The sequence below is a fragment of the Setaria italica genome, chromosome IX (assembly GCF_000263155.2).
Source record: "Setaria italica strain Yugu1 chromosome IX, Setaria_italica_v2.0, whole genome shotgun sequence".
Classification (NCBI taxonomy): domain Eukaryota; kingdom Viridiplantae; phylum Streptophyta; class Magnoliopsida; order Poales; family Poaceae; genus Setaria; species Setaria italica.
Genome location: NC_028458.1, coordinates 52,922,452 through 52,944,361, shown reverse-complemented (window position 1 = coordinate 52,944,361; position 21,910 = coordinate 52,922,452). Strand labels below are relative to the sequence as shown.

General features: G+C 43.0%; 3 protein-coding genes across 5 annotated transcripts; all 3 read right to left on the bottom strand.

The window, feature by feature from the left end:
- Window positions 1-361: 361 nt before the first annotated feature.
- Window positions 362-4,488, bottom strand: LOC101772957 (digalactosyldiacylglycerol synthase 2, chloroplastic). Its single transcript, XM_004985137.3, has 5 exons — window positions 4,268-4,488; window positions 3,573-3,954; window positions 2,874-3,140; window positions 1,467-1,816; window positions 362-1,099 (listed from the first exon to the last, which is right to left on the bottom strand). Exons 2-5 carry the CDS (start codon window positions 3,858-3,860, stop codon window positions 568-570), a joined length of 1,437 nt encoding a protein of 478 aa, XP_004985194.1. The 5' UTR covers window positions 3,861-3,954; window positions 4,268-4,488; the 3' UTR covers window positions 362-567.
- A 4,279-nt stretch (window positions 4,489-8,767) lies between these two features.
- Window positions 8,768-14,341, bottom strand: LOC101772150. Of its 2 annotated transcripts, XR_215966.2 has the most exons (6): window positions 14,037-14,341; window positions 13,182-13,824; window positions 12,344-12,953; window positions 10,610-12,209; window positions 9,409-9,546; window positions 8,768-9,089 (listed from the first exon to the last, which is right to left on the bottom strand). XR_215966.2 is itself a non-coding variant. In XM_004985135.2 (5 exons), the coding sequence occupies exons 2-5, from the start codon at window positions 13,789-13,791 to the stop codon at window positions 9,517-9,519; spliced, it is 2,850 nt and encodes a 949-aa protein (XP_004985192.1). In that variant the 5' UTR covers window positions 13,792-13,824; window positions 14,037-14,341; the 3' UTR covers window positions 9,093-9,516. The 2 variants fall into 2 exon arrangements, 1 of the variants encoding a protein (XP_004985192.1); XM_004985135.2 differs by lacking the exon at window positions 8,768-9,089 and having other exon boundaries at window positions 9,093-9,546.
- A 669-nt stretch (window positions 14,342-15,010) lies between these two features.
- Window positions 15,011-19,561, bottom strand: LOC101771749 (GDP-mannose transporter GONST3). Of its 2 annotated transcripts, XM_012843141.3 has the most exons (3): window positions 19,120-19,561; window positions 18,523-18,711; window positions 15,011-16,580 (listed from the first exon to the last, which is right to left on the bottom strand). In XM_012843141.3, exon 3 carries the CDS (start codon window positions 16,578-16,580, stop codon window positions 15,483-15,485), a length of 1,098 nt encoding a protein of 365 aa, XP_012698595.1. In that variant the 5' UTR covers window positions 18,523-18,711; window positions 19,120-19,561; the 3' UTR covers window positions 15,011-15,482. The 2 variants fall into 2 exon arrangements, with proteins under 2 accessions (XP_012698595.1, XP_004985191.1); XM_004985134.2 differs by lacking the exons at window positions 18,523-18,711; window positions 19,120-19,561 and adding an exon at window positions 18,118-18,436.
- Window positions 19,562-21,910: the final 2,349 nt, after the last annotated feature.

Genomic DNA, 21,910 nt, shown 5'->3' with positions numbered 1-21,910 from the left:
TTGCTTTTGGGGGAAGGAAGGCAAGTGGCCTCGCTAATTAATGGGGGTCTGGTCATAGTTTAAGCTTTTAATGCGTGGCTTTGCTTGTGGTTGTGGATCTACCATGGGCTCATGGGGTGGTTAGCTTGATCATTTGGGGTAAGCCTTGCTCTATCGGCAGTGGCACTCTTACGTTTTTGATCCATGACGGCACATGAAAAGGCTTGCCTGACTCTTGCTGATCACTCGATTCTGATGTTGACAGGACCAGAATAATCGAGTGATCAGCAACCACAAGATTACCTAAATACGGAGTTGAAAATTGAGTGATCAGCACGCTCTGTGACCACACGCGATGGTAGCGCGAGTGCGTACGTCAGACTTCACAGTTCATTACGGCCCATCAATCAATTCACAGAATTACAGAAAATTTACAATGTAGTCCGGTCAACGCATCCCAGTAAACAGAGAAAATAAGCACGAACCCTCCATTAGCGTCTCATTTCAAAATAACAGAAAATGTCCACTAGTGCTGTACATGCATGAAGAAAAACGCTGCAAACACGAGGTAGATGTAAGTTACAAACGTTACGTCGTCAGCTTAAATTTCAGCCTTTTCCTCTTCACCGGAGGTGCCAAACCAAGATCTTTGCATAGCTGCTCGTCAGGCTGCAGCGTCTTTGGAACAGCGCCAAATGCACACCGGGTGACTTCCAGACCTGAGAGAGCTTGGTGCAGGTAAACTGACGCGTCCTCCAAGTTCTGTTTCAGTCTACGAGTTCTCAGGAACGCCGGCAACGAAGCCCTCGAGGTTGGATGGGTCCTGGACTCCGGCGCACGTGGGTTTATATCAGCGGCCTCGATGAACCTCTCAGTTGCCGCCTCCCATGACAACTCGTACCTCTGCGTGTCTGTCAATTGAGCAGGCTGCTCTGATAGGGCATTCAGCGTTAGCTGTACAAACTCTTCTTCGTTGTTATAGATACGGCAGTTGGGGAACTGCTTGAAGAACTCATTTGATGGGTGATTGGCACATATGACAATCTTTCCCATTGCCAAGGCTTCAGCAGTGGTCGTACAGACCACATCTGTGGTGCTGGGGTTGATGAATACTTTATACCTGTTGGTGAATCAAAGTGTATCAGACTTTTAACAGAAACAGTTGGTATATCCAAAGCGCAACAGTGATGCCAAATCTTATAATGAAACTCCGGGTAATCTAACATAATTACTCCTTGCCCAGCCTCCTTTGATAACTTTGTGTAATTTGTGTTTCAGTTCATTCAGTTGCATGCTATCCGATAACAAAAGGCTGATGAAGAAATTGCTATTACCGTCTTGACAATGGGAGATAATACAAACCAATATTGCATTCAAACCCAACTTTTCAATGGTGAGAGTGAGATGTCTTTGGCATGTTAAACTTATATGACTGATTGACTGTCAATGAAAATAAGGTGGAATGAATTAAGCAATAAGAAACTCACTCGTGGAACAAGGGATCTGCATGATCACGACCAGGATGAACATTGACAGTCAAACTTAAACGATTGGCAGATTCACGGACTTCATCAGAATCTTCTCCACTACCATATAAATCCACTTCAAGACCAGCTAACTTGGTCTGATATTTGGACAGCAAGTCAAGAAGCTCCCTGTATCCCTTACTCCATACCATCTTCCCGATGTAGTATGCCCCTTTTGTGAAGGCTTTCTCCCCACTCTGCAGCTGCCTCAACTTTAGTTTGCCTACCTCAAGAAATTTTGGACTAACACCATGGACGTTGCATATAACAGATCTGGGCAGATCTTGAGTGGCACCTGACAACCTGATAATCTGCATTAAGTTCAGGAGAAAAGTCAGTATATGCCTCAATTAAACAGGGCAGGACGACTCAACTAGGCATTCAGTTTTCTAAATCCAATGGTTTATAGAGAGGCAGTAGAAAGAAAACCAGCACATGCATTTATACGAGGCAAATTCAAGGTACGTAAGTGACAAATTTCTCCATTTCCCAAATTTTAAATCACTTTGATACATCAAGGTATCATGCACAGAAATACCAGAGACTACAAGTTTCAATAAGCAAGATGCAACTGTAACTGGATATCAGTTACCACCATAAAACACTTCTGGAATGCAATAGGTCCACATCCATAAATATGTACATTGTTTTCTCACAATATGTAAGGTTCATTAGTTAACAAGAAAGTATGCCTATTTCTAGAACATAGCATTCGTACCCATACTCTTGCCTAGACTTGCTAGTTAAAACAAAACCAAATCATCCTTCACCAAATCAAATACTAATTGCATATGGTCCCACCAAACAGGACCAATGCACAATGGTCAAGTGCTAGTGGTAGATCAGCATACGAGACTTTACAAAATCATGGACAAAGTTCGTAGTTCTGGATTCTCTCGGTAGTGCAGAAATTGTTCATTAGAATCATTAGATGGCTTTGGTTGTGCTTCTCAATTCAACTTTCATTTATGTTTCAAGGATTTCACTAAAAATCCAAGCAGCTCTTTTTTGTACACTTCTCCTGACTACTAAGTTCAACATAGTACATAAATCATAATACGTTTTCAGGAAAAAGTACCTACTAAGTTCACTGCATCAAACCAGGAGACAAACAGGGTTATAGCTAAAAAAAATTGATATTGTATCTGAAGCATATACTTTTGGCATGCAATGAATAGCAAGGACACATGCCTAGTGACATCTGTATATTTATCACAAAACATCATGCTGTAGATTGTTAACGTATATGAAAAAAGACGCGACATCATGGACAGAAGTAAAAAGGTTTTATATGAGTGGAAGTAATGCTATTAGAAATGTTTTACTGTAGATATGCTCATATGTCTAGCTGCAAACTCAAGCTATTACCTTGTGGCAATAAATTCGAGTTACCCAGGTGTTGGCATACTTGAGGAAACAAGCAATCACTTGCCCATTCTTTTCTCTCCTTACATATGCCAGATAATTTGTGTGAACGATTCCTATCACTCGCCGGAATTTATTTTTCCACCTTCGCCCATGGTGGTACCAATTTAGATGCTCAGGCTCTTCCAATACTGCAATGTCAGCCACTTCGTCTGGAATGCATTCTGTAATATCTCCAACAGGGAGAATGCTCCTCATTTCTGTAGAAAACTGCATCATAAAAAGGTAGGTCAAGTTATCTTTAATACCCATAAACGAGACTCTATAAAAACATGATGTAAAATAAGAATATTGCTGAATGGAAGCAAACAGCAGCAAGGTCTACATATGCACCAGACACTGAGAGAAGATTCACTGCACGCTTATAATAGCTACAGGAAAGGGACTAGTCTTGTAAAAATACGAACTAAGTACTACTAGGTATCCTCAAGGCTCACATAGTCACATTGGATGAAGCAGTCAGTTTGAAACAACTTCACTCAGGTTTTACTAGACTTAAAACAAATGCAATGTGGCATAGAAGGGTAGACGTGATTGTTCTAGGCACACATCCAGAAGAGTGGCAGGATAATTCTAGGCACTAATTTGGATGGATAGCCTCAAAGTTTCACATAGAAATTACAGGGTATAGAATTATTATACCTTCCCCGGGTAGAATTTGATGCTGAAGGATGGCCTAAAGTCAATCCTCTCCTCAATCCAGTGACGAACATAGCTCTCATGCTCCAAAGGCGAGTCAAACACAATCTTATTAGGATAAACTAACTCTTGGTCCCTTACGCAAAGCCAGGGGATCACCAAAGTGACATCCTTATCACCGTCTTTTGCCAGGTAAGCAGCTCGAAACAAAGGGTTGATGGCGGTTCCCGTCATCCATGGGAGGCTCGCGGTGGTGAATATCACGAAGTGCCTCCTTGTCCTCGTTGACATGGCGTGCTTAATTGTATGTCAGGAAGAGTAAAGAATCAGTGGTTGCTAGCCGCCCAAATTCGCTCTTCTAGCACATTGCCGTCACGCAACTCAGCTGGAAAGCACAAGACAGGGGCAAAGCCATGAATCTCCATGAATCAAGTAAGCACTAGATGCACACTACCCGTTAAGTAAAAATAGATTTCCGTCTAGAAATGATCGATGGAGCTACAGAAACAAGGGGCATACGCGGACATGCCGCAAACAACAAAATCAGGCGCATAAACGCGAGCTATCCACGGAGCCTTACTGGCCACAAACGAATTGGCGAGTGGCGACCGACCCATGAACGGGGAATGCCTGGAATCGGCCGTCGAGAATTAGAGGAAAGGCGGAAAGCCAACGTGTTCAGAGAATGAGGGGCTTACCGATAAACCCAAATCCCCGGTAGAGGAGGATGAGGAAGGGAGGAGGAACAGCCAGAGGACGGACGAGGGGGAGCTCGCGCCCGGATTCCGGAGGAACCAAGCGGGAGGAGGTCACGGGCCGCTTCAGTGGCCGGGTGACGGCGGCGGCGGGACGGCAGCAAGCGTGAGGGCGATGGCTTGGGACTTGGGAGGAGGTGGCGGCAAGTGGAGAGCTGAGAGCCTGAGACGGAGGGGAAAGGCCAAAAGGAAAAGGGAGGCGGCGGCGTCAGCGTCACGCTCCCCACCTGTGGCTGTGGGGTCGGCGTGTGTCGTGGTAGGTGGATCTGGGCCACTCCCCAGCGTTTGGACGGATGGGAGCGGACGACAGGAGCCGAACGTGTGTTGTTTACGGAGACGCCCTAACCGATGGGGGATGGAATATACCGTCCCCGCTACGAAACATGCGCGATGTCCAACAAGAATCCCAATGCATGATTGCTACTGGTTGTTTGAAGTAATGCTTGTGCCCATGTTGTACTGAAAATTTAATTGGGCCAAAAAAATTTATCCATTGAGGATTGATCTTCCATTGCCATTGAGGATTTCTATTGACATCACATTGGCTTTGATCTTCCATTGCCATTGAGGATTTCCAAGGATGAGACAAAAGGAGGTCATAAACAGGGCTGGGAAATACGTTGATATCAGAGAGATGCAAGAGATGAGCTGGAATTCCTCCTTGATCAGGAGTTGTGGTTCTGTGCTCTAACACAACGTGACTGTGCAGCAACCAAAACTCAGTCGGTTCGTTATCTTACTGATCTCATTGACATTAATTTTAGGTACTCTAATTAATAATTTTGCCTACAGCTTGATCCAGAAACTTTACTATTCTATCAACCACTGATAGCTCATGTTCAGAAACAAACATTACCTATTGATGGACTGCGGTGTGCTTGCCGAAAGAACAAAATAATCCTATTCCTGATTCAGAATTGGCTGCAGCAAGATAATAATTCGAAACACAATTTTACAATAACATGTTTGTCATTATGTACTAACCCCCTAATTACCCTCCTGGGTTTGTAATCAGCTCTTTAGCAGACAATCTTTTCGATGTGGGTGTCATTTGTCTAAGCCTAACTATAACAACATCACATCTGAATATTATGGTCATGGGAATGTGTAAAAGAAAAGTTTTCAGCTTGACTACTGGAAAGAAGCTTCTTCCTGTGTCACTTTTCTACAAAATGGTTGCTTTGCTTTGCTGCCTACTTCTGCAACTCTCGTCTTTTCTGAGCTCATGTTGAATATTACATTGCAGACATACGTATTGAGTAGCAAAGCGACGCGGGCAGTGACACTGCTGCTGTAATGTGTGCGATAGCATCTCAGGCTGACTGCTGACTACCTATAACTCAGTTCAGGTTGTGAGTTGCTCTGAACAATTGAGTACACAAATAGATGTCTTTATTAGACTAACTTCAATAATTAAGTTGGAAAATGCCCAGATCTTGAATTTGTCAGATCTTCCCTATACATGCAAGCACTTGCAAATGCTAATTGGCCTGTCTCGGAGCTAAATTTCTACCATATTACGTGGAGGTGATTTGGTTGTGATTGTACTGTAACAATGATGAATAGGCAAGATGAGCGCCCGTAATGATGTGGTCCTGGAGATCAAAAAGCTCACCGAGGTGAACTTCTAGGACAAGCTGGATTCGCATAGTTTGAGGCTTCCGGACTGTAGACTCTGAGGAATTGAAGGTATTCTGTTTATTATAATTTTTCATACCTTTTTAATTCTCCACATCTTCTCATTTTAATATTAGAGATACTATCTCTATACGAAAGTTGATTGCATTCTTTTCTTTACAATAAATTGTTCGCAGTAAGTTTTGGTAAAGTTTGTTTGGCACAGATGAGTTAAAAAAAGTGTCCTGTCATGAAAGCTGTGATATATGGATGCTTTATATTTCTGTTCTTCAATGCTAAATGATGTGTTTTCTATATCTTGCTGAAACAATAATGTAGGCATAAAAATGGTGTCATGTATTCAGTCATGGAACCTACCCAAATTAAAGGATGGTTATGATTAATTGTTTTTTACTGTCCAATGCACATTGCCAAGTCAATCTGTAAATTATAACCAGTTTAAGTTTGGTGGCCTCTTAAGGCTTACTGTCCAATGCACATTGCCAAGCCAATCCGTAAATTTAACAAGTTTGGTTGCTAATAAGGCTAAATAAAATAATCATAGTTTAGTACTTTTTATTAGAATGGGGTTTCAAGGAGACAGCAGGGATGGGATTTGCTCTGTCTATTTACGTCAGCCCTTGAACTATTGGAATTTTCGGTATACCAGATTCTTTTAGTAATCTTTTTTTATATATTTTTTCAATACTGTTTTCTTTGGCTAGGTCCTCGTGATTTCATAACATGACAACATCTGAAACTTTGTCGTATGCTCAGTGACATTTTCTGTCCTTCTCTTTAATCAAGACTTTCAATTTTTCATACAGTAGCAATAGCGGTCAAGAGATAGCTTTCTTTTAGCCTTTTCATTTAAAGCTGCCAAGCTAGCAATTCTTTTGATAAACAGAAGCTCAAATGATTGGCTACTAGGTGTAGCTACACAGCTACCGCATTTGTTTCTTGTAAGATTGCCCGCATAAATGAATTGACAACTCAAGTTGCATATTCTGAAGCTTCCTTGTTCTATCTAAACTTTGAATTCTCACTATTGCAAAATGCAGTCCGAAGCATGGAATGGGTACAGAAAGCCACCATCAGCCCATCAGAAGAAAAGTACTACTCTGAGGAAAGGTGTATGATGCATTCTCACAAATTTTCATAAAAACACTGCATAATCTTGACATGTTGAGCTTGAGTTGCTCATGATGCACAGCAGGTATGATGAATGTCCTTATTGTTATTTTTTGCTTGCACGTATGCAATCCAGTTCCACTTGCAACTCCATTTACTGATGCAATGCTCCCTTTGCGCATACAGGACCTACGAGCAGAGATAGAAGGTGATAAGTTGATGGGAGAATGATGCTTAGAACTATATAGGTGTTCTGGTTCTGCAAAGTTCCAGGGATACAGCTCAGATTTTCAAGTATTTTGCATTTTTCAGCAGCTTGAGAATTTGTAGTGTGCTGATCGTTGGGGTTAGCTCTTCACCTTTCTCCTGCCATGCTCCTATCTAATGCATCAGGTCAAGCTTGGCCCAAAAAGAGCTTATGCTCTGATTTTATAGTGCCAATACCCACACATTTTGTATTTCTAATGGGCAGAATTCTTATTTACTTTTACAGGTTGATGAAACTTCCAAAGCTGGTGTGTTGGGTAACAGAAACTTGATTTTTAAGGCATAGCTCTGAATTCATTTCATGGTACCAGTAACTCAAAGGGCCAACGATTTCTCTGTGACTCAGAAATGAGACTATCTTTTGAAAAGGGAGATTAAATTCATACCATAACAGATCATACACGTGCGCTAAAACACTTGTTGCTCATCATGGTGCTTGCAAAATATTGAGTGCTTACTGATAAGATTACTAATGTCTTCTGAAATGAATTTGTTGATCTAATATGAAACGACTTAATGGCCTATGCTAGGAGGGGGCAACCATGGAGATGTTATGGCAGCAACCAGCAATGCGTGGTGTCGAGGAGGTTGCCACTGGCAGCATGTCATCATAGAGTGAGACTCTACCTCCCCAACGTCAACGACTAGATGGTAGTAGAAATAGACACGTATGGGTTAAAGCGGAGCGAGAGAAAACTTATAAAGTTGCAATAATTTATACTCCTATTATATTGTGGGTCATACCCAGTTCTATGCATACTTTGGAATATGTATGCAGAACATGAATATTTTTAAAAATTTAGTGTATGCATATATTTTGATGCCATCAAAAATATTTCATACGTGAAAATTGACACTCATAAAGGAAATATGTTATGCCCGTAGCAACGCACGGCCACACTTATAGTATTCTGTTATTAATCAGTTTGCTCTGTTTGGGTTTGGGCCGCCCGTCAAACGTCCATGGGCTTTCTTAACTGGTTCGTCAGTACCACCCTTTTTAAAACCAGAAATAATAATTTTTAACTGTGAACGAGCCAGTAGGAAGACGAGATTAGCTGGTCCAGCTAATCCACCTAATCTATATGTAACTATAGCCAGTCCAAGTTTCCCTGGCAAAAGAAAAAACACCCGTATTAAACCCAAAATGATTTGTGAATTGGGGAAAGGCTAGCTAGCCTAGTTATTCTAATCCTGTACAAAACTTAGCATTAGGCCAATCCCAACCCAAACACCACCATGTAGTTTCCGTACTTGCTTGTCGGGCGCATTTTGAGTATCCTTGAGTGCATAACCTCTGGCACCTGGTGAGCGGGGGAAGGCCGGCTTGACAAAGTCTAGAGTCAGGAGAACATGGGAGCGACCGAGAGGAAGGCAACGGTAAGAGAGACGAAAGGCGAGGGTTTGGGACGAAGTAAAAAAAAAAGGTGGAAATGGAATGGATCTAGACAGTTTCATGTAAATCCAACAGTCGAATTATACAGACACCATATTGGCTAGATTTGTCGCTGTTTTGACAGTTCGACAGTATAAAGCAAACAATTTCAGTAAATTTGGACCGGGACACACCATATTCTCAAGCTTGCCAAAGCTTCAAGGTGTCGTGCATTCGTGTCCTTTTCCTGTTGCATCCACTAGCTCTGGACAAGCTTCTAGCTAAGATTGGGATCGTTCTATGATCTTTGATAGTCCATAGCAATAGCAGGATGGATGTTATCCCGTCCGAAAAATATTGCCACCAAACAATATCCTATAAAAGCATAAGCCACGTTGAAGAATGCGACAAGTCAGTAGTTTGTCAAGTCATCCAGCTCTCAGCATGTACATTTACCATCCAGAAACAAAGTTCTTTCAGCAGCTTGTTTGCGGAAATAGCGCACACTGCATAGGTCTCATCCTATTATCCCATGTTGGGGGAAGAAATGGAAATACCATATGAACAGAACAGCTAAGGACATGCCTTACAAGGTACAAGAGATCAGGCTGCAAATTATCAAAACTGGAAGAAAACCTAGATGCGTGATATTCCAAAAAAATACAGCATTTCCTGCAGAACTAGAGCGAAGTACCTTACTGTTGAATGACTGTTTCATGCAGCCTCATTTAGTATGCATCACAAATTCTGGAACCTTAACAGTTCTGATTGGTTCAGCGCATAATCCCATTTACTCATCTAACTATAGCTTCGCATACTTGTCGACATACCCCTGAAGAAATGTAGTAATGGGAGTCAGTGGAGCCATCACAACAAATGTCCTGAGCAAGAAAATGGCACAACAAAGAACTAACGGAGAATATAGTACCATTGATTACAAAATATTTGATATATGGGGGATGAATCACATTTTTTTTATGAAGATAGTGATACAAAGCTTTCTCATTCTGAAAATGTATGAAAGCAAAACTCGCAAGCACAATAAGATAGCTCATGTATGTCTTCCCCTTATGTGGGGCCAATTGTTATTCAGAAACTTAATCAAGATGTTAGTAAACAAATACATTAATTCATTGATGTCCTGGGGTTCGGGTGTTCCCTTCTTAGCCAAATATAGTTAACCCAACACGTTGCAATGTTTCAAGAGATAATCACAAAAATCATTTAGGTAAAGGTAACAAAGCTAATAAAGCTTCAAAAATTCAATATTAAATTCATCTTTTATATTGAGATTTAAAACTACTACTCTCAGTGCCAGCACATGATGAATGGTGCCAGATTGACTGCTTGCCTATTTTGTTTCTTGGCATCTAGAAAGAATTTGACTTCTTGCAGATATACTTAACTTTATGTTACTACATGCATGATCTTTTTGGTGTAATTTTCAAATATTGCAACATGACAAATTCACTAGGTGCCCATACCCCTGCATAGGAAATCTGAAGTAAAATAAATAATGGCCAGATGATGACCAGACAAGATGTGCTCAATTCAGTGATATTATCAGAATGGAGCTTTCACGTAAAAAAAATATAAAGATACGTTGGCAAACTCAAATAAATAATTACCAAATGGCTGGATGACAACATAACATGCTTCAGGACATCAGAATTTAGGGCTCAAAAGCAACCAACTAAAGTGCAACTTGTGTTTCTCAGTATCAAGGGCATGGCATAATTTTCACTTCTCTACAATGTTCAGTTGCTACTTGCTAAACAAATCATATGCCATGAACAAGACTATTGCATAACATATATTGTCACAGAATGCTACAAGCATATGAACAGAATATATGCACAATAACAAATATGCTAGACAGGTGATAATACACATACCATTACTAATTTTGTCACCTTCCTTTGAGAGGATTGCACATAATGTTTAATCTTGGCAGGTGTTTTTGGAATATGACTGCTAGGGACTGAATTAGAAACCTTATCAACTGTTTTCCTGACAATAGTTTTGAAAGCCTCTTTGCTCATGTTTCCCTGCCTCCACGATGGCTTAAGAACTTCCTTAACAAAATCTGCAATAGCAACCTTAAAAAGCTTCATTGATCGGGAATCCTTACCCTTCTTATTTTTGTGCAATGTTTGGTCATTGTCAATATCACCAGGAATATCTGAGTTCCAGTCTTTAGCACCCAGGAATTCAGGACTTGCATTCTCCACCACACCTGCTTCGGTATCTGCTGCCACCTCTCCAAGTCCCTCAACTTCTGACTCAGCAACAACCCCCAATCCGTACATATTTTCACTGTCCACTTCTATATTCATAAGTTTTGACACATCACGACTATCAGCACTCCGGTTTTTCTCTTTACTAGGATCTACCTTGTTGATTGAACTGCTTGATGGTTCAATACTGTCAAGCAATGGATCATATGGAGCACCGGAAGCAAAGTCCTGACGGAGTGGCTTTTGTTTATTGGGCACAGCTTCTGCAGAACTTTCGTGGGCATGTGTTCTGGATTCAGGAAATGATTGACCAAAAGGAGACAGGGCATTCATGTGTTCTGCTTTTGTGGAAATAGAGTCAACTGCATTTGGGCTTACAACAGGACCAATATCTAGACTTGGATCTGTTTGTTCAAAGGTAGATGCAAATGGGTTGTAGTGGGGTTTGATAGATGATTTAGGCAAACCAACATCAGATAAAGGACCAAGATCGCTACTTCCAGGTAGATTTGATGGAAATCTCTGGAAAGAAGGATAAACCAAGTTAGTTCCTGAATCCAGATTCCCTGGAGGCTGGTGCTGACCATATGGCGGATGATGAGATGAATAAGATAGACCTACACCACCAGAATACTCAGACCATCTGTCTGGAGGAGGTACTGGAGCATTTTCAACAGAAATGGCAGAAGGCTGCTGGTGAGAAGGAACTGCTGGCGGGCGCGTATGATGATGGAAATCCAATGGTCTAGGATGAGACGGATCTGGTGGAGGATAGCTTCTCATCTGGTTCTGCATGAATTCATTGGCTGGTGCGATAACATTATGCTGGAACTGCGTTTGAGGGAATTCTGAAGTTGCAAATAATGACTGTCCTGGTAGCCGAACCATATTCGAGGATGGCATGTGTTCAGGAGGGTACAAACTCTGAGGATGAGGCTGGAGATGATCACATGCCACGGAGTTCTTGGTAGTCTGTACTGATGCAAACGGGGCACTTCCAGCAGATTGGCCCACAGGGATTTCAGCCACTGGTTGTGAAGGCTCAGAAATTAAATTGTCACCATGACAATTGTATCCAAGGGCACCATCAGGTGCGCCCTTATCTCCCACTTTGCCAATTAAATCATTTGAAGAACTATCAAATTTCTCTGTCAGCACCAGGCCCTTTTGCTGAGCAATTCTATCTCCTGAATTACCTTCTACAGAAGGATGAATCCGCTTAGCAAATGGTGGCCTGCTTTGCTTTCCAGGTGAGGAACTGAAAGAAATTAAATGTAGTCAGACTTCCAAAGCAGCAATTGAATGTCATAAAAAAATCTAAGAAACAGAAGTGCAGTGCAGATGAATTGATGCATCTATTTGAAGTTCATGGCAAGGTACAAGGTGCCGTACCTTTGGGATGGACTGTCCTTGTTTGACCCCAGTGGACTACGACTTCTATCCTGAGGCGACTGGCTCCAGGTTCGTTTCTTTTGTCTCCTCTCATGCCTTTTACTCATTTGCCCTCCATTAAATTCACTGTCACTTAAATCTTCTTTGGCTAGATGCCCGAGCACATCTGTGCCATGCTTCACTGGATTTCTTTCATCCTTGAGATGATACTTTCCAGCCTCAACATGTTCCTCAGTGCCAGGAGGGGAATTCACATTTCTTTTTGCATTAGGATGTTTGTCATAACCAATTTCAGTATTTCTATCAATTGGATGATTGAGCTTGTTATCTTCAGGTAATACAACGAGGGTGCTGGCACCATCAGGACCAGCAGCAACCTCATTTGCACTGTCATCGGAGGCATAACCTTGTATTAGTTTGAATGGGCTCCCACCATCCACAGTTACATGTGCAGTTTTAGCATTTTCACCACTGCCAGGTGGCAAATGCTTGCCCAGGCTTGAAACATCACTGACAGACTTTGACACATTAACATCTCCAGTACATTCAGCAGTCACAAGGGAAGAATTATCTGGGGTAAGAGGTTGCCTTGATGGAGAGTCCTCATCCCCTAAAATTTTTCGTGATAAAAGTAAATCTCTAGAGACAAACCAATGTGAAAATTAATCTGGAATTCCAAAATCAGGTAAGATGTTCATGCACAGAGATGTTTTTTTCAACAATATAAACTATGATCTTTTATTGCTGTAACACAAAATGCAGCAACAAGAGTAAAGTGAGTTTCAAATGGAGTAAGTGTCACTGAACAGAGATGGAGGAGGGGAAATGGAGCACTAACCATCCATATCCATGTCTGAGTCATCAGACACAATTAGCTGAGTAGCTGCTTTCAGAGTTTTGGCATCACCACCACCACCACCATCACCACATTCTTCTTTTCCTCCTGCCTCTGCACCCCATGATTGTGCAACTACAGGAGCGGGAGGTGCAGACAGCAATGGAGGCGGAGGAGATGGGGGTGGTGGTGGAGGAGGTGGTGGTGGGCCAGATGGAGGCAGTGCATTCTCTGGAGCAAAGCTGGGTGGCCGAGGCGGCGGTGGAGGGAGGGACCCCGGCATGGGATACTGTGGAGGGGCCTGATAGGTAGCTTGTTGTTGTGGCGGCGGCCCTGGCATTGGCATCGGTGCATAGCCTCTCTGCTGTGGCGGCAGCGGCATCGGAGCATAACCTCTCTGCTGCTGGGCAAAAGGGTATGGCTGGTTCTGAGGTGGCGGCACGCCATGCTGGTACGGGCCAGGCGGAGGCCGCATTCCTGGGTGCTGTGGGTACGGTGCTGGCGGTGGTGGGATAGGCTGCTGAGGGAAGGACCCAGTTACCCCAGATTGGTGCTGGGGCGGCGGCGCGCCATGGCGATAGTGTGGATTAAAGCTCCCTCCCTGCCCGTACATATCTAGCTCGGAAACCAACCCTCGGGCGACCTCCTGCAAAGTTCAAATTCCTCATCAGACCTGGTCAACAGTTAGTGCGTAATCGAAACCAAATGAAACCACGCAGACAATCGATAACGCGATTAGCCCAGTAAAATCACCCCAAAAAATACAAACCCTAGATCAAACGTGACGGAGCTCACACCAACCGGAGGAACAGAACCGAAAAGAAGAACTACCAAGGAGAACAAGTGTTCCGCGATTACCTCCTACAGTCCTACGAGGCCGGAGACGAGACCCGCGGCGTCCTGCGGGAGGCTCGGATTCGGATTGGAGCGGAACCCCACGCGGCTCGCGACGGGCTGGGATCCTCCAGGGGCGCCGGCACGGCGAGGCGGGATCGAGCGGCGGCGGCGCTATATCGCTGGGGTTGGTTCGGATTGCGAGATTTTGGTTTCGCGGTGCGCCATTGGGCGAGGAGGAAGGTCGGGGGGAGGGAGCAAGGACGGGTGCGTGCGTCCGTGCGAGAGAGACCGGCTTTGGGTTTAGATTTTGGTAGAACGGAATGAATGACGGGTGGAAACTGGAAACAGCATGATGATGGAATCTGGGCCGCGACGAATGGATCGGACGGCGAGGATTTCCTTTCGCCCGTCCGGAAGGAATAAAGGGCAAACAAGATGTGTTTTATCTTTTTTTCTCTTTTTTTGGCAGAAAAAAGGGAAACAATGCAGTATTATTCATTTCTTCTTCCTTCATCATCAGACAAAAGCGTACTGACTCTGAATTCCCCCTGATGCGACGAAACAAAGAAATGGCCAGATACCTTTTTTTTTAAAAAAAACTTACAAGATACCAAGGAGTTGGTCCCTTCAAAAGAGAAAATTAAAAGGATGCAAGGAAGTCGTATTTTCCCGATGACCAGAAGCTACCAACACCATATGTGCAAAGATAAACAACCTGAATATTCCTTGACGCAGAGATATTTCCTCTGTACCTTATTAGATGTCATTATATTTCCTTGACTACAACTATAAATCCTAGTACTTTGACTGCATTAAATATTTCACGCAACCAACTAATACACTTGAAAAAAAAAACTAGACTCATTTTAATGTCGTAGTTGATGCTCTTTGAATGCATTGCGCCAGTGACCAAGCAAAGTTACTTGAACTGCATCGCTTTCAGACTTTCAGCATGCGAAGTTCACTTGAATAGCATCTGCTTCAGACTTCTAGTATGATACAGTTCATGCACTGGGCACATGAAAGATTTTCTTTCAGCATAAGAGGGAAACGGATGGTTCCATCACCATTACAGAATAAATTGGCAAACTTCAGCAGAGAAATAGATAAGCACAGACCATATTATGTTGATGAGATAGATGCTTTCATTTACGACGTATTCAGTGCAGGTAGGTAGGTACATTTGACAAGTCCATCGTACCCTACTACCATAAAAATCTTGTGTAACAAATGAAAACGGTAATGCAGTAACAAAGAATTGCATGATGATTCTTAGCTAGGTCCCCTCCATGGCATCTAATATCTAAAACTTTTCGAGATTTTGCAACACCTAGTCCAGGACTACCATCCATGATCCACCCATGTGTTTGTTTCCAAGCATCAACCAGTGCCCAAGTGTTCAGGCGAGGCTGTTGCAAAGGAGGTACCGCATCAATGGTGAACTTCTTTTAAGGTTTATGAAGAACTTTACTTTTGAGTTGAACTGCTCTCTTGCACTCCCTGCATCTGCAGCAATTTCTGCTGCTCCTCATCATTCTCTTCCTTTGGCTCAACCTTTGGTGCTTTTGGTTTTGTGGTGGATTGCTGGTAGAGTACACCACCTGACATGCATATAAGGAGCCCAATGGTACCCACAAAGGAGGCATGCTTGTCCCAGATAAGCAGATTAATCACCACGGTCAGGAGTTTGTTCACTATGCCCAATACTGTGAACCCAGTAGCAGAGATAGCCCGTCTGCAAGAGAACCCAAAGAAGGATATCGACAGCCCAAATAGGCATGAGAGAGCAACAGGGAGGACCACATCAAATGAAAGCCAATTTGACACTTTGGAGCTGTCAACCTTCATCTGATCAAACTCTCCCATTATAAGGAGCTCAAGGGGGAACAGCATCAAAGCTTCAAGGTTGTTGTATAGCACAAGGCCCCATGTGTTCAGCCCAATGGTCATGACAACGTGCTTGATGTACACAAAATCAATGGACATGCTTACTAGGTAGGCCACCGCCCAGGTGTAAGCAGTCACAGTGAATTGGTTGTCTGTGAAAACATAGATCACACTTCCACCAAGTATAGTGGAAAGTGAAAGCCATGTCTTCAGCGATGGCCATGGCTGGTGAAGATACAGCGTCTCTCCGATGGCAACAAATATTGGCACAGCAGAGCGGAACACAATGAAAGTGTCCACGTTGGCATGCAGCAGGAGTTCACTGTTTGTGAAGATGGAGATATAGAACATCACAGCAGCAGGTAAAAACTTCCACATAGTCCTCAAATTGAGGCCATCATGCTCAATGAGCTTTAGCTGTCCACAGAGGAGAACTCCAGCAACACTAGTGAAGTACTGCAGAGCTGTCAGGGCTCCAGGATACGGAAATTTCATGACTGCCCATTTGTTGATGATGGAAAGCAGAGATGCTGATAGACAATACCCAGCAGCAACACCATAGACTGAGGCTTGCTGCAGAAGAGTGTTCAATGCGTTACTCCAGGCTCCATTTTTCTGGATAGTACCTGAACCCTCTGATGAAGCATCTTCTTTGGAGGGGTCTGAGAGATTAGACATCTGCAACATGCAAACTACTACAATTACTAAAGTTTCAAAGAAATGCATGAGGACACTGAAGTTAATGCATCAGATAGTTAAGATCTTAAGCATAGGTTAGGTTTCCTTAATGTAAAGAAAGTATGCAACCATCTTAGAAGAATTTGGTGAAGTGCAAAAGCATAAGAGGGCACAGTTCAGTTTCCACACCGCATCATCAGTTTGTATCCTACTACATGATACAAGAAAAAGAAACTACTATTGACCATTACAAGTACAACTCCCAGTTCACTAGTTATGACACACTGAATTCTTCTACTGCATTTGATTTCGAATGCTACACAAGAGAAATTTTTTCATCACATTGCTTGAGTATGTAGGAGTTAACTCCTTCTAGATCACAAAGCTGCAACCATGGCAAAGGGAATGGCTAGGTCAACAGCATTTAAAAACCATGATAGTGATATGCATGCATACTGGCCAGTGAACTCTCTCACATGTTACATTGCATTAGGATACGCAATTGTATCATAAGATAAAGCAATCACTATATGTTGGTTTCACACCATAAAAGAACAAGATTGAAAAGAAAGGGTCAGAAATTCCTGTCCTCTAAATAGGTTTCCACACCTTTAAAATCAGCTTCACCCTTAAAATTAAACTGTTTGCAAACCCAGGTAATTAATCAACCTTGTCATTCCTATATTGCAATGATGATGCCTATATTTTCACATTTGATGGATACCGATTTGATCTTAAAACAAAATCTATGGAAATCTGACATTATACTAATGTAGAAATTGACAATCCAGAACAATACCTAAAAACTATGCACCTATACAAAGCCTTGACATCTCATAACTCCACAAATTTGGCCCTACCCCCAGAGATCAGCACCTTCCAATCAAGTTTCATACAGTAACAATTGGGACTAACAACACTGCGCACAAGTATATTTGTGTTTACCAGATTTAGTTGCACTATTCAGTAACTTGTGTGATAAAGAGATCATCAACATCACATGTTAAAGATCAAACCACATTTTCCTGCACTCCCAGCTAGGATTGGTATGGAAGGACTTTCAAGGATCAACTTCCAACACATATATGCCAAATAAAAAAAACAAATCTAAGGCACATCAAGAAGGTTATAGCTGTAAATGCTAATTTACTGAACAAAAGAAATAGTTTTTATCAACTGATGCTGATAAATACTGAATATTGAAAAATTTCACAGAGAGAAAGTAAAAGTCTGCTTTATGTGTCAGGCCATCCTATTTTTCTTCTGTGGCAAACATGTTACCCAAATCATATTTGTGATACAGAACCAGCAAGCAAGGTAAAGATACAGGAAGGTCAAACAAAAACAAAACAAGATGAAGCAGACACCAAAAGGCAAAAGCAAAAGGCAGATAACAAGTACTTAAAAGAAGTCGCACAACAAAATCAAAGGCAAAAGATGAGGCAGCAGGATCAGAAACACTTCATAACAGCATCAAAACACGACCAAAGTATGCCAGATAAAGAAGTAAAGAATCCAAGCAAAGGTCAACAAATACCTTGTAACGTCCAGCCCGGGAATTTGCCATGGCTTATAACCAAAATTCAACTCCAACTCCAAATGATCTAGGTATGAAGCATGTATCTTTTTAAGCCAGTTGAGGCAGCCCGAGGTGGCAAGAGAAGAGGGAAGACCAGTATGCAACAACCACCTAGCAGCTAGCACAATCAAATAAGCTCGTGGGGGGCATAATGCGTTTGTCCATGACAGCCATGGAAGTCAAACAGGCTTGGGGCACGTCGCAAGCATGTTAGGTTGCTAGCATGACAGGACATGTAGAAATATCAACAGCACGTATTGTACCACCTAAGCACTTGGTCCAAGTCAAGGAGGACAACTTAGACGAGGTCCTAATAATGGGATGTGCTAGTTTGTGATAATAAAGAAAACAAGTACAGCATACCTCAGCAAGCTTTCCTCGCAGCTGTGGAAGTTAGACAGATCCTTCTCAACTACCACAACGTGATAGCACCAGCACCTCGATGAGGAATCTACAAGTGGCTGCAAGCACACGAAGTGCTCCCTGAACTTGCTGCTGGAGCCTCACAAGCCGGCGCAACCAACCGATCAGTCACATGAAGAGTTTCTGATTCTGTTTTAAAGAAACATGAAAATAATGGAATTAGTTATATAGTCGCCGAAGCATGCGTCGTATGCTAGCGCAAGAAGTCACTGCACGAACTAAACGCCGCCATGGACAGAAGAAAATAAAAACATCAATCAATCAAATGTTAGGTGAGAGCATCCCGTCAGGACCAACGACGACCGCTTCGCACAGTGGCAGTTTCGTGCGCAGCCTCCGCAAGACATTTTATTCATTGGCACCCCATCTACCCATTTAACACCCAAGGAGGGAGGCGTCGCAAGAAACCTCCCAAGTGGGCATCAAGCGCCGAGGGCGACGCCCAAAGATCGAATTCTTGTGATGCCTACCCCGCCCTGAAGCAGAAACGGGGCCGGAAAACCCCGGGAAAGCAGAAGAGGAAAAAAAAACTCTCACCTTCAGAAGCTTCCTCCGGCCCCGCACTGCGGATAATTCGGTGGTGTGGTGGGAAGCCACGGGTGGTGCGCGGTGATTTATCACGGGGGTCTCCGCCTCGCTCGGAATTGTTTTGTGCGCGGGAGTCGTCGGAGGGGGGAGGAAGCCGGATCTGGACGCGATCACGAGTCAAACTCGCGGCCGCGGACGGGTTTAACTGGGCGCGCGGGGGGAGGAGGGGGTGTGCGGATTTTGGAAGGCAGATGGCAGGGATGGGGTGGGGACGAAACGACGATGAATTTAGAAATGCGACTTGCTGCTGCTTCTGACCCGCGAGCCGCGGGGAGGAGATCTCGAGGCACCTTCCGCCTCGGCGGGCTCGCCCTCCTCGCGGGTCGCGGTCGCGGACTCGGGGGAGCGGCGACCGGCCGCTTCGGAGTTTCGTCCCTTCTGCTGCCGTCTTCTTCCTCCGAGAGATTTCCTATTCGCGTCGGCGGCTCATCCTGTTTTGTCGATGGGTTGGGCCGGCGCCGGCAGGTCGCGAGAAGCCCATCTAGAGATTGGGCCGAGAATTCTTCTATAGCCCACATCGTAACCCTAGCAGGCCAAGATTCTGCGTCGCTCGCTGCTGCTGCTGCTGGCTGCCAGGCTGTTGCTGGGCCCTCCTGAGCCCCTGACGCTTTTGGAGAACGCAAAGGTGGCGCGTGTCAGCCTTTGCCGGACTGTGCTAGAAAAAAAAAGCCCTTGCCGGATTGCCGCGGCACGGCGGCAGAGTCCTGACGCCGGCGGCGGCGCAGCGGCGTTGCAGGGCGGCAGGAGACGGCCGTTGCGACTCGCAGGCGGCGGCCCGCTGATTTGACCGGCGCCGACGCGCGCAGGCTGCCTGAGCTGAGCGGCGCGGCAGCTGCACGAGACGGGTAGAGTAGTCAGTGGTGTGCTCCAACTTGAGACGGTCGAGTTCAGAGAGACATGAATGGACAGCGTAGGCTGGGTCAACTCCTCTAAAGTTGTGCGGCGCCTGTGTTATTTGTGCACTCAGCTGTCTAGGTTGGTCACAACACGCGAACTGATCTGCGTTTGCTTAAAACACGATCCGCACATCTACAACGCAACGCTTAATTTGGGACTGGCATCGGGAGTACTTAGATGTTTATAAAAAAAAAATATGGGGAGTACTAGGGACTACTTAAGTTTTTCGAAATTTTATAATGACCAAGATCACGAGATGCACTCAGCTGTCTATACCATGAGATGCACGAAAGGAGTTAAGCGAGGTGCGAGGGGATAATAGAAATTAGACAAAAGATCGATAAGATGGTACTTCCTCCGTTCTAAATTATAGATGGTTTTGACTTTTCTAAGTTCATAGATATTATTATGTACTTAGACGTACACTATATCTATATATCTATATGTATAATAATATTTATAAATAAAAAACTAAAACGATCTATACTTTGAAACGGAGGGAGTATAACGTAGAGTGTAAGGGGCTCTCATGTCAAACGTATGACATGTTGTAATTTGGAGGCAAACGTGTTGGAGGTGTAGTGTGTCTTTTGCTCGTTTTTAGTTGTCGTTTGGCTCGTGTGTGGAGGGGAAAACTTATTACCGCCAAGAATGATTTTATTACCGCCAAGAATGATTTAATAAGTCCGAAATTCTTTATTAGGACTAACTAGTACTTGGGCCAAATAATCATGATGAGCTATCACTACCTCAGATATATTTTTTTCAAGGAACTTTACCTCAAACATTTCGAAACCAAAAGGGTAATAATATTTAATTACTAGCTCGAGCATTTGTAAGTTGTCATCCTCCTCGTAAGCAAATTTCGACCACATGCCAAATTAGTTTCTGTTCATAAGTAATGATGATCAATGTCATAGTCGGAGCCATTATTTGGGCTCACTTCATTGAGATAATGTGCCTGCAAATATAGGTTCCTCCCACCACAGCGCCATTCTATCTCTTCTTGTTTTTTTGGTACTAACAACTTTCATTTTTTTCGAACCATTCTAAAATTTCTCAAAAAAAAATCTGAGAGGAATAGTAAGTAGACCAAGACCTGCTAATATCTTCCCAAAAATCAAAGTAATAACCGGTATAGTTTCTTTTTGTTTTACATTTTTTTGCTGCACTGGCTCCAACAATTATGTATACAGTCGAGCTAAAAACTGGATATAGTACATTTATGTTTAGATGCAACCACTAAAGATGTATGAGGTTTATTTATTAAGGATTTCTTAACCATGTTTAAAAGCTATCAGAAAGAGGGTGTTAAAACCTCCAAGGTGTCTTTAATTCCATAAGAATTTTTATGCGCTTACTTATGTATAGTCTGTTTATTTTGAAAGAGAAAACTAAATTGGTCACGCATAAAGAAAACTCGTACTGTAACCGCTAACAGTTTTTACCACCATGATGTTTTAAAGAATTGAATGCCAAAGTTAACCCTGCCCTTAATTATATGATAGATTTTAGAGTGATTGAAAAAAAGAGAGTTGTCCCTTCCGAGAAATCGAACGGTGGAAACAAGTACCGTAAAGTATCTAAAGAGAAGTACCAATTTGGTAGGACCAAGTACCAAAAGTAGTGAGAAATTACTATGACACCCTTTTAATTATGTGTAAATCTATTTAATTTTTTTTGAGCAAAATAAGAAAGGAAAGTACCTGCAAGTACCACCGGTACTTTAATCCCATTGTAACAAAGCTCTAACTATATAAGTTGTTGTAAGTGAAAAGAAAATGGCATGCATTTGGAAAAACTATGGCTACTTTTTTTAAAAAAATTTAAGCATGACCCATAC